At 41.3% G+C, this 14,494-nt stretch overlaps 1 protein-coding gene across 1 annotated transcript in view; it reads left to right on the top strand.

The window, feature by feature from the left end:
• Window positions 1-12,991, top strand: part of LOC139582600 (uncharacterized protein C14orf132-like) — a 28,801-nt gene extending 15,810 nt beyond the window's left edge. The window contains exon 2 of the mRNA XM_071412741.1: window positions 12,346-12,991. Within this exon, the coding sequence (XP_071268842.1) occupies window positions 12,346-12,567 (222 nt within the window). The 3' untranslated portion in view covers window positions 12,568-12,991. The remainder of the gene's footprint in view (window positions 1-12,345) is intronic.
• The last annotated feature ends 1,503 nt before the right edge of the window (window positions 12,992-14,494 follow it).

Raw genomic sequence — 14,494 nt, 5'->3', positions numbered from 1 at the left:
CATAGTTTTGATGTCTTCACCATTATTCTACAATGTAGAAAATAGTACAAATAAAGATAAACCATTGAGTAGGTGTTTCTAAACTTTTGACTAGTACTGTATATTTAACGGTTATGACAGTGATTTTATCTTCATGGCGGTCTTGATCCATAATCGTCGGTTACACAACTATACAGTAATTGTTCCGGGCCTACGGTATGTGGCCGTTTCAAAAGCATGTAGTGCCCTCAATAATTATACAGTTACAGCCTTATTAAATGGGTGACACTCGCTTTGGGGCATTTTCTGTAGACGCTTGTGCTTTCCCTGCTTGGTTTGTATGAATGAAAGCATGATAATGGCTTGGAACAAGCTGTCAGTTCTTAGTAAACGGTTGGGAAAAATGGTGTTTGTCAAAATAAAATGCTATTTCCCTGTAAACAAATTGACAACAGACTTTCAGCATGCTTATAGAGAAGGGCACTCAACATGTACTGCACTGACACAAATGACTGATGATTGGTTGAAATAAATTGATAATAAGAAGATTTATTTATTTTTACCAACGACTTTTAAACAAAGCATGTGTGTCCATGTATGCTGATGATTCAACCATATACAGTGAGGGAAAAAAGTATTTGATCCCCTGCTGATTTTGTACGTTTGCCCACTGACAAAGAAATGATCAGTCTATAATTTTAATGGTAGGTTTATTTGAACAGTGAGAGACAGAATATCAACAAAAAAATCCAGAAAAACGCATGTCAAAAATGTTATGAATTGATTTGCATTTTAATGAGGGAAATAAGTATTTGACCCCTCTGCAAAACATGACTTAGTACTTGGTGGCAAAACCCTTGTTGGCAATCACAGAGGTCAGACGTTTCTTGTAGTTGGCCACCAGGTTTGCACACATCTCAGGAGGGATTTTGTCCCACTCCTCTTTGCAGATCTTCTTCAAGTCATTAAGGTTTTGAGGCTGACGTTTGGCAACTCGAACCTTCAGCTCCCTCCACAGATTTTCTATGGGATTAAGGTCTGGAGACTGGCTAGGCCACTCCAGGACCTTAATGTGCTTCTTCTTGAGCCACTCCTTTGTTGCCTTGGCCGTGTGTTTTGGGTCATTGTCATGCTGGAATACCCATCCACGACCCATTTTCAATACCCTGGCTGAGGGAAGGAGGTTTTCACCCAAGATTTGACGGTACATGGCCCCGTCCATCGTCCCTTTGATGCGGTGAAGTTGTCCTGTCCCTTTAGCAGAAAAACACCCCCAAAGCATAATGTTTCCACCTCCATGTTTGACGGTGGGGATGGTTTCTTGGGGTCATAGGCAGCATTCCTCCTCCTCCAAACACGGCAAGTTGGGTTGATGCCAAAGAACTCCATTTTGGTCTCATCTGACCACAACACGTTCACCCAGTTGTCCTCTGAATCATTCAGATGTTCATTGGCAAACTTCAGACGGGCATGTATATGTGCTTTCTTGAGCAGGGGGACCTTCCGGGCGCTGCAGGATTTCAGTCCTTCACGGCATAGTGTGTTACCAATTGTTTTCTTGATGACTATGGTCCCAGCTGCCTTGAGATCATTGACAAGATCCTCCTGTGTAGTTCTGGGCTGATTCCTCACCGTTCTCATGATCATTGCAACTCCACGAGGTGAGATCTTGCATGGAGCCCCAGGCTGAGGGAGATTGACAGTTCTTTTGTGTTTCTTCCATTTGCGAATAATCACAGAAACTGTTGTCACCTTCTCACCAAGCTGCTTGGCGATGGTCTTGTAGCCCATTCCAGCCTTGTGTAGGTCTACAATCTTGTCCCTGACATCCTTGGAGAGCTCTTTGGTCTTGGCCATGGTGGAGAGTTTGGAATCTGATTGATTGATTGCTTCTGTGGACAGGTATCTTTTATACAGGTAAGAAACTGAGATTAGGAGCACTCCCTTTAAGAGTGTGCTCCTAATCTCCGTTCGTTACCTGTATGAAAGACACCTGGGAGCCAGAAATCTTTTTGATTGAGAAGGGGTCAAATACTTATTTCCCTCATTAAAATGCAAATCAATTTATAACATTTTTGACATGCATTTTTCTGGATATTTTTGTTGTTATTCTGTCTCTCACTGTTCAAATAAACCTACCATTAAAATTATAGACTGATAATTTCTTTGTCAGTGGGCAAACGTACAAAATCAGCAGGGGATCAAATACTTTTTTCCCTCACTGTATGTATCAGCAACCACAGCTAATTAAGTCACTGAAACCCTTAGCAAAGAGTTGCAGTCTGTTTTTGAATGGGTGAACAGGAATACACTGGTCCTGATCATCTCTAAAACTAAGAGCATTGTTTTTGGTACAAATCATTCCCTAAGTTCTAGACCTCAGCTGAATCTGGTAATTGTGGCTGTTGAACAAGTTGAGGCGACTAAATTACTTACCTCAGATTGTAAAATGAAATGGTCAAAACATATAGATTCAATGGTTGTAAAGATGGGGTGAGGTCTGTCCGTAATAAAGAGATGCTCTGCTTTTTTGACACCACACTCCAAAAAGCAAGTTCTGCAGGGTCTAGTTTAGTCTTATCTTTATTATTGTCCTGTTGTGTGGTCCAGTGCTGCAAGGAAAGACCTAGTTAAGCTGCAGCTGGCCCAGAACAGAGCAGCACGTCTTGCTCTTCATTGTAATCTGAGGGCTGATATAAATACTATGCATGCCAGTCTCTCTTGGCTAAGAGTTGAGGAGAGACTGACTGCATCACTTCTTCTTTTTATAAGAAACAATGTGTTGAAAATCCCAAATTGTTCACATAGTCAACGTACACACAGCTCTGATACACACAGCTCTGACAGCTCACACACCCCACAAGACATGCCACCAGGGGTCTTTTCACAGTCCCCAAATCCAGAACAAATTCAAGAAAGCGTACAGTATTATATAGAGCCCTTATTGCATGGAACTTCCTTCCATCTCATATTGCTCAAATAAACAGCAAACCTGGTTTCAAAAAACAGATAATGCAACTCCTCATGGCACAAGGCCTCTCCCCTATTTGACCTAGATAGTTTGTGTGTATGTATTGATATGAAGGCTACGTGTGTCTTGAAAAAAAAATATATGTAGTTTTGTCCTTGGGTTGTTCTTGTCTATTAATGTTCTGTATTATGTCATGTTTTGTGTGGACGCCAGGAAAAGTAGCTGCTGCTTTTGCAACACCTAATGGGGATCCTAATAAAATACCAAATACCAAACATTTGAATGAGTGTACACAGTAGCCTGTAGTTAATGGATGATATTTTCAGTGTGTTTAGGAGAAGAGAAGAGAATGTCAGAGTTGAAACCCACTCTCTAAATAATCCATTTGTACAAGAGACTGATTTTTTAAATAAGAGAGAGTGCTCTTCACAGGTGAGTAATGTACAGCTGATGGAAGTGCTCACTGTCATTACTATGTTTTCAGTTCAAAGTGGACATGTGAGCACTCATTCTATGCTTCCGCTGAGCAAACAGGAGCTCTGGGCTACTGATTCTGTACTTGCGATTGAACACGTTACATCCTTTTTCTTCCTGCTGAAACCTCTGGCTATTCATGGGTTGCACATTTCGTCACAATATTGTTTTGAACATTCATTTTGGACTGATACCCGAATGAGCATTCTACTCAATGCATTGTTAATGAGCGCTGATGAAGATTTAATCAGAAGTGCATTACAGTGGCTTGGAAATACAATGGTATTTCAAAAGGAGGTAAATAATTACTAGGAAAACCTTTTGTCATCATTTTAATATCACCATGTTGACTTTATATGCAGTATAACTTTAGCTAGCTAGCTAAGATTGAGGGGAGATCACTGGATTTTAGCTAGCTAACTTTAGCATTGTTTTATATTTTTGACAACCTTTGCTAGCTAATGACAACATTGTCATCAGTCTAAAGTAAATTTGACAAGATGATGATGATAAAGTTGTTTTCTACTAAATATGTGTCTACTTTAGCAATGTCATCCTATTTCCAGGACACTATAGTGTAATTTAGACAAAAAGTTGTTAGCCTCCTTCCAGATTGACTGGATTTATCACAACTTTTGGGCACCGAGTAATGGAGGTGCAACCGGTGAATAGGACGGAAGATCATTTGTGGGCCTTTTACATTACTAAAATAAGTCTAGTGAGATCTATCACTCTTCAACATCAGATTTGCTCATTTTCTCTTTACACTAACCTTGGGTGTGGTGTGGCCAAAGGTACATTCTTGCTTCATGTGTGAGTAGCTATTAGCATACCGTAAATACCATAGTATATAGACAAACAAAATAGGGATAGCAATTCAAACTATGCAGATGCTTCTCATCTAAGCCATATTGCACACAATGTTGCACACTTGATTAATGCAATGATTCACAAATGTGTGGATATTATAAAAGCCTTTCATTTTCAATTTGGTTAACAGAGCAAAAATGCTGTTTTCTGGTATTAATGTAAATAATGTAATTATTGAAAGGACATGTGGTGTGGGAGAGCCCTTGTGCACTGTACCACTCAAACGGTGTATTTGGTGTAGATGTCTACCTCTGGAGGTAGTGTGGGAGACATCTCTTAAAGAGAGATTTGAATCTAGATCCGTCTCTTTACACAAGTATCTCTCCTGGACCTAGTTTGTATCATCAGAGTAGTGTATTGTAAAGAAGCCCTAGTGAACTGAGAGCAAAGTGCCATGACTAACGACAGGCTGAAGGCTTATTTGAGGAACTGCCCGTAGAAACGTAAAGATACAGTGACTGCTTCTGACAGCTGCATTGTAAAGAAGAATCCTAAAGTGCTCTCTAACAAATATGCTCCAGTCCAGGCTGTAGGGTTGACAGCCACTTACATACAGGAACTATCCTGACACTCATACCAGGATGTGGTTTGTTTTCTGTTGATGTTACATTTACATTTTTGTCATTTAGCAGACGCTCTTATCCAGAGCGACTTACAGTTGACTTAATGTCATCTTCAGATAGCCAGGTGAGACAGCCACATATCACAGTTGTAGTAAGTAAATTTTTCCTGAATATAGAAGTCATCAGAAAAGTCAGTGCTAGTAGGAAAAGACAAGTGCAAGGGGGAACAAGACTGAGATACTCTTTGAAGAGGTAAGATTTCAGACGTTTTCGGAAGATGGACAGGGACTCCGCTGTCCTAGCATCATGGGGAAGCTGTTTCCACCATTGGGGTATAAGAACAGAGAAGAGCTTTGACTGCGCTGAGCAGGGGCTGACCTCCCATAAGGGTGGGAGGGCCAAGAGACCAGAGGTGGATGTTCATTCCTATGGGAGCTCAGTTGAAATGCATTGTTTTCTCTCCTGATTAAAAAATGGACAGAAGTATGGTGTTCTATGGATGTGCTAGCGTAATGTACTGTATACTACAATAAGTGGTCATATTTAACACAAGCAATATTGTGAATGATGCATCGTACACTTCTTTTCACATTTATTATGTAAAGGATCAGCGGGTATCCTAACAAAATATATACGAGCACCAGAGCAAGACACGAAATTGTGAGGCGGAGAAAGCACAATGAATAAAAAGACCAGCTGTACACTTGGAGATTTACGTAGAATGTGATTGTGACAGTGATGAAGAGCGAGCGCCGAAAATCAACTGAATTGAGTTCATAAATCTAGGTTGTCTAGCCAGGGCAGTATCAAGGCTCCAGACCTAGCATCTTGTCGATTTCTCTTAATTATTGTCTCAGTTGTGAGTTAGCACAGTCTACACTGGGAAGCCAATATATATGCCAGAAAGCCATTTCAAAAAGGCGTTATGGCTGTGACAGACACCTCTATTACCCTGAACGTAGCACTTTAATGGTTAGTTGGAGCTGAACTTGTGTAATCCAATGTTAACGAATAAGCAAGTGTTGGCTCCATCTCTCATTCGGACAGAATGGTTTGTCTTCAAAGGCACACAGGCTTTGAGGGTAGGTCTCTGGGGCAGTCGAGTTGTTGTGTGTCTGTGTCGGTGTCTGTGTGTATCTGTGTGTGTGTCTGTGTGACTGTGTGTGTGTGTGTGTGTGTGTGTGTGTGTGTGTCTCTGTCTGTGTCTGTGTCTGTGTGTGTATGACAGTGATGTTAAGAAGATGAAATAAGGAACAGTGATGGAAACAACACTTTTATGTCATTGCAGTTTTTCTTAGTTAACCTTGTAAGGTATTTATTGAATTTAAATTATTGACAGCATTAAATAGCAATCAAGCAGTCGTTAGTTAACAGGGTACTTAGCTTTTAAAAAAGAATGTTTCAAAACCATTTACTTTGATCCTTTGTTCACATTCCCCAGTTCTGTTTCAAGTGGTTTGAATCTTCTCTTCAATTGAATGGTTTGAATGTGGCCTTTACTACTATAGCCCAGAGAAACGCGTTAAATGACTCATTCATGAATGTCAAAAAAGACAAAAAAAAGACAAAAAAGACAAATTACACATATTTTTTTACACATTTAAACAAATTTTTGGGTAGGCACAAAACCTTCATACACCATTATTTATTTTTTACCGGTACCGGTTACATATAGAAGAGTCCCGTGACACTTGTGGGGGTCGTAGAATAAAAGGGAGAACACCATCAGGTTCATGAGTCTCCCCTTTCCATGATTTGTAGGTCAAACCGTTCGGATGCTACATACAGTGCCTTCGGAAAGTATTCAGACCCCTTGACTTTTTCTAAAAAAAATGACGTTACAATGTATTAAATAAAACATTTTCCGCAGCAACCTACACACAATACCCTATAATGACAAATTGAAAAAAATATTTTTTGAATTTTTCAAAAATGTATAAAAAAAAAAAACTGAAATACATGATTTACATAAGTATTCAGCCCCTTTGTTATGAGACAAGAAATTGAGCTCAGGTGCATCCAGTTTCAATTGATCATCCTTGAGATGTTTCTACAACTTCATTGGAGTCCACCTGTGTTAAATTAAATTGATTGGACATGATTTGGAAAGGCACACACTTGGCTATATAAGGTCCCACAGTTGACAGTGCATGTTAGAGCAAAAACCAAGCCATGAGGTTGAAGGAATTGTTTGTAGAGCACCAAGACAGGGTTGTATTGAAGCACAGATCTGGGGAACGGTACCAAAACATTTCTGCAGCATGGAGGTCCCCAAGAACACAGTGGGCTCCATCATTCTTAAATGGAAGAAGTTTGGAACCATCAAGACTCTTCATAGAGCTGGCCGCTCGGCCAAACTGAGCAATCAGGGGAGAAGGGCCTTTGTCAGGGAGGTGACCAAGAACCCGATGGTCACTCTGACACTTCTCTAGAGTTCCTCTGTGGAGATAGCAGAACCTTCCAGAAGGACAACCATCTCTGCTGCTCTCTACCAATCAGGCCTTTATGGTAGAGTGGCCAGATGGAAGCCACTCCTCAGTAAAAGGCACATGACAGCCCGCTTGGAGTTTGCCAAAAAGCACCTAAAGGACACTCAGACCATGATGAAACCAAGATGGAACTCTTTGGCCTGAATGCCAAGCTTCACGTCTGGAGGAAACCCGGCACCATACCTAAGGTGAAGCAAGGTGGTGGTAGCATCATGCTGTGGGGATGTTTTTCAGCAGCAGGGACTGGGAGACTAGTCAGGATCAAGGCAAAGATGAACAAAGAAAAGTACAGAGAAATCCTTGATGAAAACTCTGCTCCAGAACACTCAGTGACTTCAGACTCGGGTGAAGGTTCACCTTCCAACAGGACAACGAGCCTAAGCACACAGCAAAGACAATGCAATAGTGGCTTCGGGACAAGTCTCTGAATGTCCTTGAGGGGCCCAGCCAGACCCGGACTTGAACCCGATCTAACATCTCTGGAGAGACCTGAAAATAGCTGTGCAGCAATGCTCCCCATCCAACCTGACAGAGCTTGACAGGATCTGCAGGGAAGAATGGAAGAAATTTCCCAAATACAGGTGTGCCAAGCTTGTAGCGTCATACCCAAGAAGACTCAATGCTGTAATCGCTACCAAAGGTGCTTCAACAAAGTACTGAGTAAAGGGTCTGAATATTTATTTAAATGTGATATTACGTTTTTATAAATTAGCAAAAATGTCTAGAACCCTGTTTTTCTAAATCATTATGGGTAATTGTGTGTAGATTGATGAGGACCTTTTTTGTATTTAATCCATTTTAGAATAAGGCTGTAACGGAACAAAATGTAGAAAAAGTCAAGGGGTCTGAATACTTTCCGAAGGCACTTTACGTTTTAATGACACGACCGATTTTTGTGATGTCTCATGGTCTGACAAACACCTCTCTAGCTCTGCCACCTTTCACCGCAGATGCCGAATTTAATGGGTAAGCCTAATAACCAACATATCGGTAACGCAGTGCCTTCTTCCGGGTAGCCTGATTATTTGACACCTTCTCAACCAGAAAACCAGTTTACAACCATGACATTACATCCTTAAGATGTAATACTGCATAGCTTTCCCACTGGGCATGAAATACATTTGACATGTGGGTGAGCTGTCTCTTTAATTCCTCTCTATTGATTCTCATTGAGGTGTGAATAGCTGGAGCAGTCAGGTGGAAACCTGAAAAACAGACACATCTACAGAAAAGTCATTACAGCCCTTTCTTTGATCAGGGCCCTTATCCACAAAGCAACTCAAAATAGGGCTGATCTAGAATAGGTTTGGCCTTTCTGATTATAATTAATACGATTATTTGGACAGGTGGAGTCTCTGGTTATCATGGAGACGAACTGATTCACTGACTGAATGTTTTCTTAAAGAGAACACATTTATTTTGGGATATCGCAAAATAGGACTTTTACATTCATGACAGGAGAAACAAATTGATTCAGAATATAATTTTAGTTACTCATCTTGTTTCTATAACTTTCTAGCATGTCAAGCTAACTAGGTAGCTAGCTTTGTAGCCATGGATAAATCAAATCAAATCAATTTTTACTTGTCACATTCGCCGAAAACAACAGGTGTAGACCTTACAGTGAAATGCTTACTTATAAGCCCTTAACCAACAGTGCAGTTTTAAAAAATAGATAATAAAAATAATGAAAGAGCAGCAGTAAAATAACAGTAGCGAGGCTATATACAGGGGGTACCGGTACAGAGTCAATGTGCGGGGGCACCAGTTAGTCGAGGTAATTGAGGTAATATGTACATTTAGGTAGAGTTAAAGTGACTATGCATAGGTAATAACCAGAGAGTAGCAGGAGCGTAAAAGAGGGGGTGTGGGGGACGACGACAATGCAAATAGTCTGGGGAGCAATTTGATTAGCTGTTCAGGAGTTTTATGGCTTGGGGGTAGAAGCTGTTAAGAAGCCTTTTTGACCTAGACTTGGCGCTCCGGTACCGCTTGCCGTGCGGTAGCAAAGAGAACAGTCTATGACTAGGGTGGCTGGAGTCTTTGACATTTTTTAGGGTCTTCCTCTGACACCGCCTGGTGTACCAGGCAGTAATACAACCAGTCAGGATGCTCTCGATGGTGCAGCTGTGGAACGTTTATGAGGATCTGAGGACCCTTGCCAAATGTTTACAGTCTCCTGGGAATAGGCTTTGTTGTGCCCTCTTCACAACTATCTTGGTGTGTTTGTACCATGATAGGTTGATGGTGATGTGGACACCAAGGAACTTGAAGCTCTCAACCTGCTCCACTACAGCCCCGTCGATGAGAATGGTGCCGTGCTCGGTCCTCCTTTTCCTGTAGTCCACAATCATCTCTTTTGTCTTGATCACGTTGAAGGAGAGGTTGTTATTCTGGCACCACATGGCCAGATCTCTGACCTCCTCCCTATAGGCTGTCTCATCGTTGTTGGTGATCAGGCCTACCACTGTTGTGTCGTCTGCAAAATGAATGATGGTGTTGGTGTTGTGCCTTGGCCATGCAGTCATGAGTGAACAGATAGTGCAACTTTCATGGTTTAACCAAGTACCTAGCTAGCTGGTGGATGTTTTCCTTTTGAAACCAGGTCAGAGGAAGGGAACATTCACCTCCATAAATGCTGTTTACATTGGCATCTACAGTATACTGAATGAAGCACTTAAGGGACCTCATGGGCACCTCTTGAAGCTAGGGGGCAGAACTTTTATGTTTGGAAAAATAACGTTCCCATTGTAAGCTGCCTATTTCTCAGGTCCAGATGCTAGAATATGCATATAATTGACAGGGTAGGATAGAAAACACAAAAGTTTCCAAAACTGTCAAAATATTGTCTGTGAGTATAACAGAACTGATTTTGCAGGCGAAAACCTGAGGAAATCCAACCAGGAAGTGACTCTTATTTTGAAAGATCACCCTTCCATTGCCTGCCTTTCGTCCATTTGAAGAGATATTAACCAGATTCCTTTTCATGTGGCTTCCTCAGGGTGTGAACAGTCTTTAGACATAGTTTCAAGCTTTTATTTTGAAAAAAGAGCGAGATTTATCAAAACGCGTCAGTGGATAGACGGATGTCCCTCCATTAGTTGATGCGCGCGACACTGTTTGCTCGACATTTTCTTTCTCTCCAGTATTGAATAGTTTACAGTCCGGGTGAAATATTATCGATTATTGATGTTAAAAACAACCTGAGGATTGATTATTAAAAACGTTTGACATGTTTCTACGAACTTTACAGATACTATTCGTCAAGCCTTGATGACCTGCCTAAGGCTGTGGAATACTGAACATAACACGCCAAACAAATTGATTTTTTTTATATAAAAATAATCTTTATCGAACAAAAGGAACATTTATTGTGTAACTGGGAGTCTCGTGAGTGCAAACATCTGAAGATCATCAAAGGTAAGCGATACATTTTATTGCTTTTCTGGCTTTCGTGACCAATCTACATGGCTGCTAGGTGTTCTTAATGTTTTGTCTAGTGATCGATAAACTCACACAAATGCTTTGATTGCTTTCGCTGTAAAGCATATTTTCAAAATCTGACACGACAGGTGGATTAACAACAAGCTAAGCTGTGTTTTGCTATATTGCACTTGTGATTTCATGATTATAAATATTTTTAGCAATTTCTTTTGTATTTGGCGCTCTGCAATTCAGCGGTTGTTGGTGAAAATGATCCCGCTAAAGGGCGTCAAGAAGTTTTAACTTGTTAACTTAATTTAAGGGGGAAATTCACCTTAAAAATGGTTTGTGTAACTGACTTAAAGTTAAAGAAACTTTAAGGGAAAAGATAAGGAGAAAATGTACTTCAGATGTTTTATGAAACTGGACCCTGATCAGCACTGCTACCCTGAGACACTTTGTGGATACGGGCCCAGGTCTCTAGGGACTTCAATCTGTCACTCCGGCTGTACTTTTAATATACCCCTACTGTACAATACACAAACTCCCTTTCTCATGAATTTGCTATAAATGAGCAAACAGTCAATTCCTAAAGAAATCACAGGAAACAAGGCACTCATAAAGGATCTGGTACTCCATGCCCTCTTTCTCATTTAGCATTTTCAATCAGACAATGTTCACAAAATACATCTTTCCCTCTACTGAAAAGTACCTTCACATGTGACAGACTAACCACCACAGAAGGGGTTCACAGAAACAGGTAGCAGCCTCATCAATCACATCATTTACCAGACGCTCTTATCCAGAGCAAGAGCATCCATTTTCAATCTGCTCCCCTGTGGGAATCGAACCCACAGACCTGGCGTTGCAAGCGCCAAGCTCTACCAACTGAGCCACACGGGACCACATGTAAGAGGGGACCCTAAGTGACAGATTTGTCATTTTCTGGTATGGGTGTTGTATAGGCTATACACTGTGTGAAGGAGAACACTTTTCTTGTCCCTCTATCGTATTTTGGGGGTTTGGCTACCTGAGTATAGCTGTGTATTATTTTATAAGAATAGTGGATTCTGTCGTGCCATCCTCCTCCCTACTGTCGATAGTATTGAGATACTGTGTTTATGTTCTGAATGTGTAGGTGTAGTAATCTATAGGTTCCATACTATCACTGGAGAAAGCATAACATTGACATTCCAGTAGCTCATTGTAGATAGCTTTCAATGAAAACGTTTTAATGTATTACAAATAATCTTAATATATATGCTCCAATGGCCTATTTGAAATAGCTTCACCTTTCTAGATAAGGGTTCTGAATTTGCAATGAATCAGAGCCATAGCATCAAGGTTTTCAGACTATTTACTTTCTCAAGTCCAAGATAACGTTGGAAAGGAGATAAATGAACTGAATAGTTAATGAATATCGAAAGGGAGAAGAAGATTAGGCCTCTGGACTATATTGATAGGGAAGCACTGTTTCCAGTTATACATGAAATGAGTGTAATTCTAAGTCTAAAGCACTGTGCAAAACTCTGATATTTGTCCCTCTGAGTTGAATGCGCTTCGTTTTCTCTTTCAGTCGGTCATGGCGGGGGCCTTCATGGACTCGCCCAATGATGACGACAGCACGGACCACTCACTTTTCAACTCCTCGGCCAGCGTCCACGCCGCCTCTATGGCGGCCCATGACCAGCCGGAGCGGGAGCCCATGTCCCGCGACGCCATCTGGCTTTGGATTGCAATCACCGCCACCATAGGGAACATTGTGGTCGTGGGAGTGGTGTACGCTTTCACTTTCTGAGTGGTGGAAGCCATGATGGAGACATGCCAGCAGGAGGAAGCTTCTGGACAAGACATTTGGACATGCGCTAGGAACACCACAGCAGCCAACGGCCACTCTCAAAGGCTACACTGTTACAGAGCAGTGAATGATTCTTGCATTGGCATCTTGTCCAAGCATTTGAAAGACAAGGCATTGTTCACAATTACAGAAATTAATATGTGTAATATGTTGGTCATGTTACTGCAGCCAAAGGTCAAAATATGGAATATTGTATACATTAGTGCTGTTGACTATACATGAAGATGTTAACATTTCTGATGAAGCTTTCTGATGAAGCTTTAAATAGTGAACAGTGATGTACTCTGAATACCCTCAGATGTCATTGGTCAATTCTGAAATCATTGGACGTAAAATATTCAGATAATAAAACCTTAGTAACGTGCCGTTTGGAGCGTTTAGAGATCATTGTATAGAAAGTAACACTGGTAAGTTTTTAACATGTCTTTAACATCACAGTCGTTACTGTATTCTACATCTATCTGCCCGAAATATGGAGTTTATGACAAACATACTAGACACAGAATGTCTAAAGATCTTTACTGTCTGCATGACAATATAGTTCACCTGACAGTATCAGTTTTGGATCAAGTTAATCTAGTTCTCCGCTTTTCTCCTCTTTTTTTGCCTAAGTGAGCCTTGAGTGCTGAATAGACAATCTTTTCCCAGCATATTTATATCTAAGATGGTAAGGGTAACCTAAATCTATTTCTCTTAAACACCCCTATCAGACCTCAAACCCATATGAGCGGGAACTACAATTTATAGGAATGGATGTTCACCTTGAACACTTTTCACAGATGTTTACATGTGGAAACAACATTCCTCACACTTAGAAGTCACTTGGATTCAAGTCTAGTGTACATACATCTTGATGTGACTGCTGTAACCATTTCAATGTCGGTCTTGATGTATATTTTGATCGAGTATTATCTTTCTTCCTCTTTATAGTCTCAAAACACATTGTAACCCAAACTGCCTTCCAAGCCAAATAGTTTTAATGAGCCCTGGATGCGACAATAGCCAGTTGCCATAGCGATGCATCTCTGTCGCTATGTGCCTCAAGGATACCATGTCTCTCGTTCCCAGTGCAGCACACCTGTTTATCTCTCTCTAAACTCCCTAGCACATCTACCTAACAGACACACACACACACACACACACACACACACACACACACACACACACACACACACACACACGTGGACATCGATCACATCATACATTAGCTGATACTCTATAACATTAAGAGTCAACTTAGATACCATAAATTGAATGATACTCTACACATATGAGCTTTAGTTTTCTACTGCTGGTTGCCCTTAGATACCATAGAGCAGGGCTCACCAACCCTGTTCCTGGAGAGCTACCCTCCTGTAGGTGTTATCTCCAACCCTGTTCCTGGAGAGCTACCCTCCTGTAGGTGTTCTCTCCAACCCTGTTCCAGGAGAGCTACCCTCCTGTAGGTGTTATCTCCAACCCTGTTCCTGGAGAGCTACCCTCCTGTAGGTGTTCTCTCCAACCCTGTTCCTGGAGAGCTACCCTCCTGTAGGTGTTATCTCCAACCCTGTTCCTGGAGAGCTACCCTCCTAGGTGTTCTCTCCAACCATGTTCCTGGAGAGCTACCCTCCTGTAGGTGTTCTTTCCAACCCTGTTCCTGGAGAGCTACCCTCCTGTAGGTGGTATCTCCAACCCTGTTCCTGGAGAGCTACCCTTCTGTAGGTGTTCTCTCCATCCCTGTTCCTGGAGAGCTACCCTCCTGTAGGTGTTCTCTCCAACCCTGTTCCTGGAGAGCTATCCTTTTCATTCCAACCCTAATGGTTTTCATTCCAACCCTAATATAGCTCACCTGAATCTAATAATTAGCTGGTTGATGAGCTGAATCCGG

Source organism: Salvelinus alpinus, chromosome 8, assembly GCF_045679555.1.
Source record: "Salvelinus alpinus chromosome 8, SLU_Salpinus.1, whole genome shotgun sequence".
NCBI lineage: Eukaryota > Metazoa > Chordata > Actinopteri > Salmoniformes > Salmonidae > Salvelinus > Salvelinus alpinus.
The sequence above is the reverse complement of the archived record's forward strand: the minus strand, read 5'-3'. Positions and strand labels throughout refer to the sequence as shown.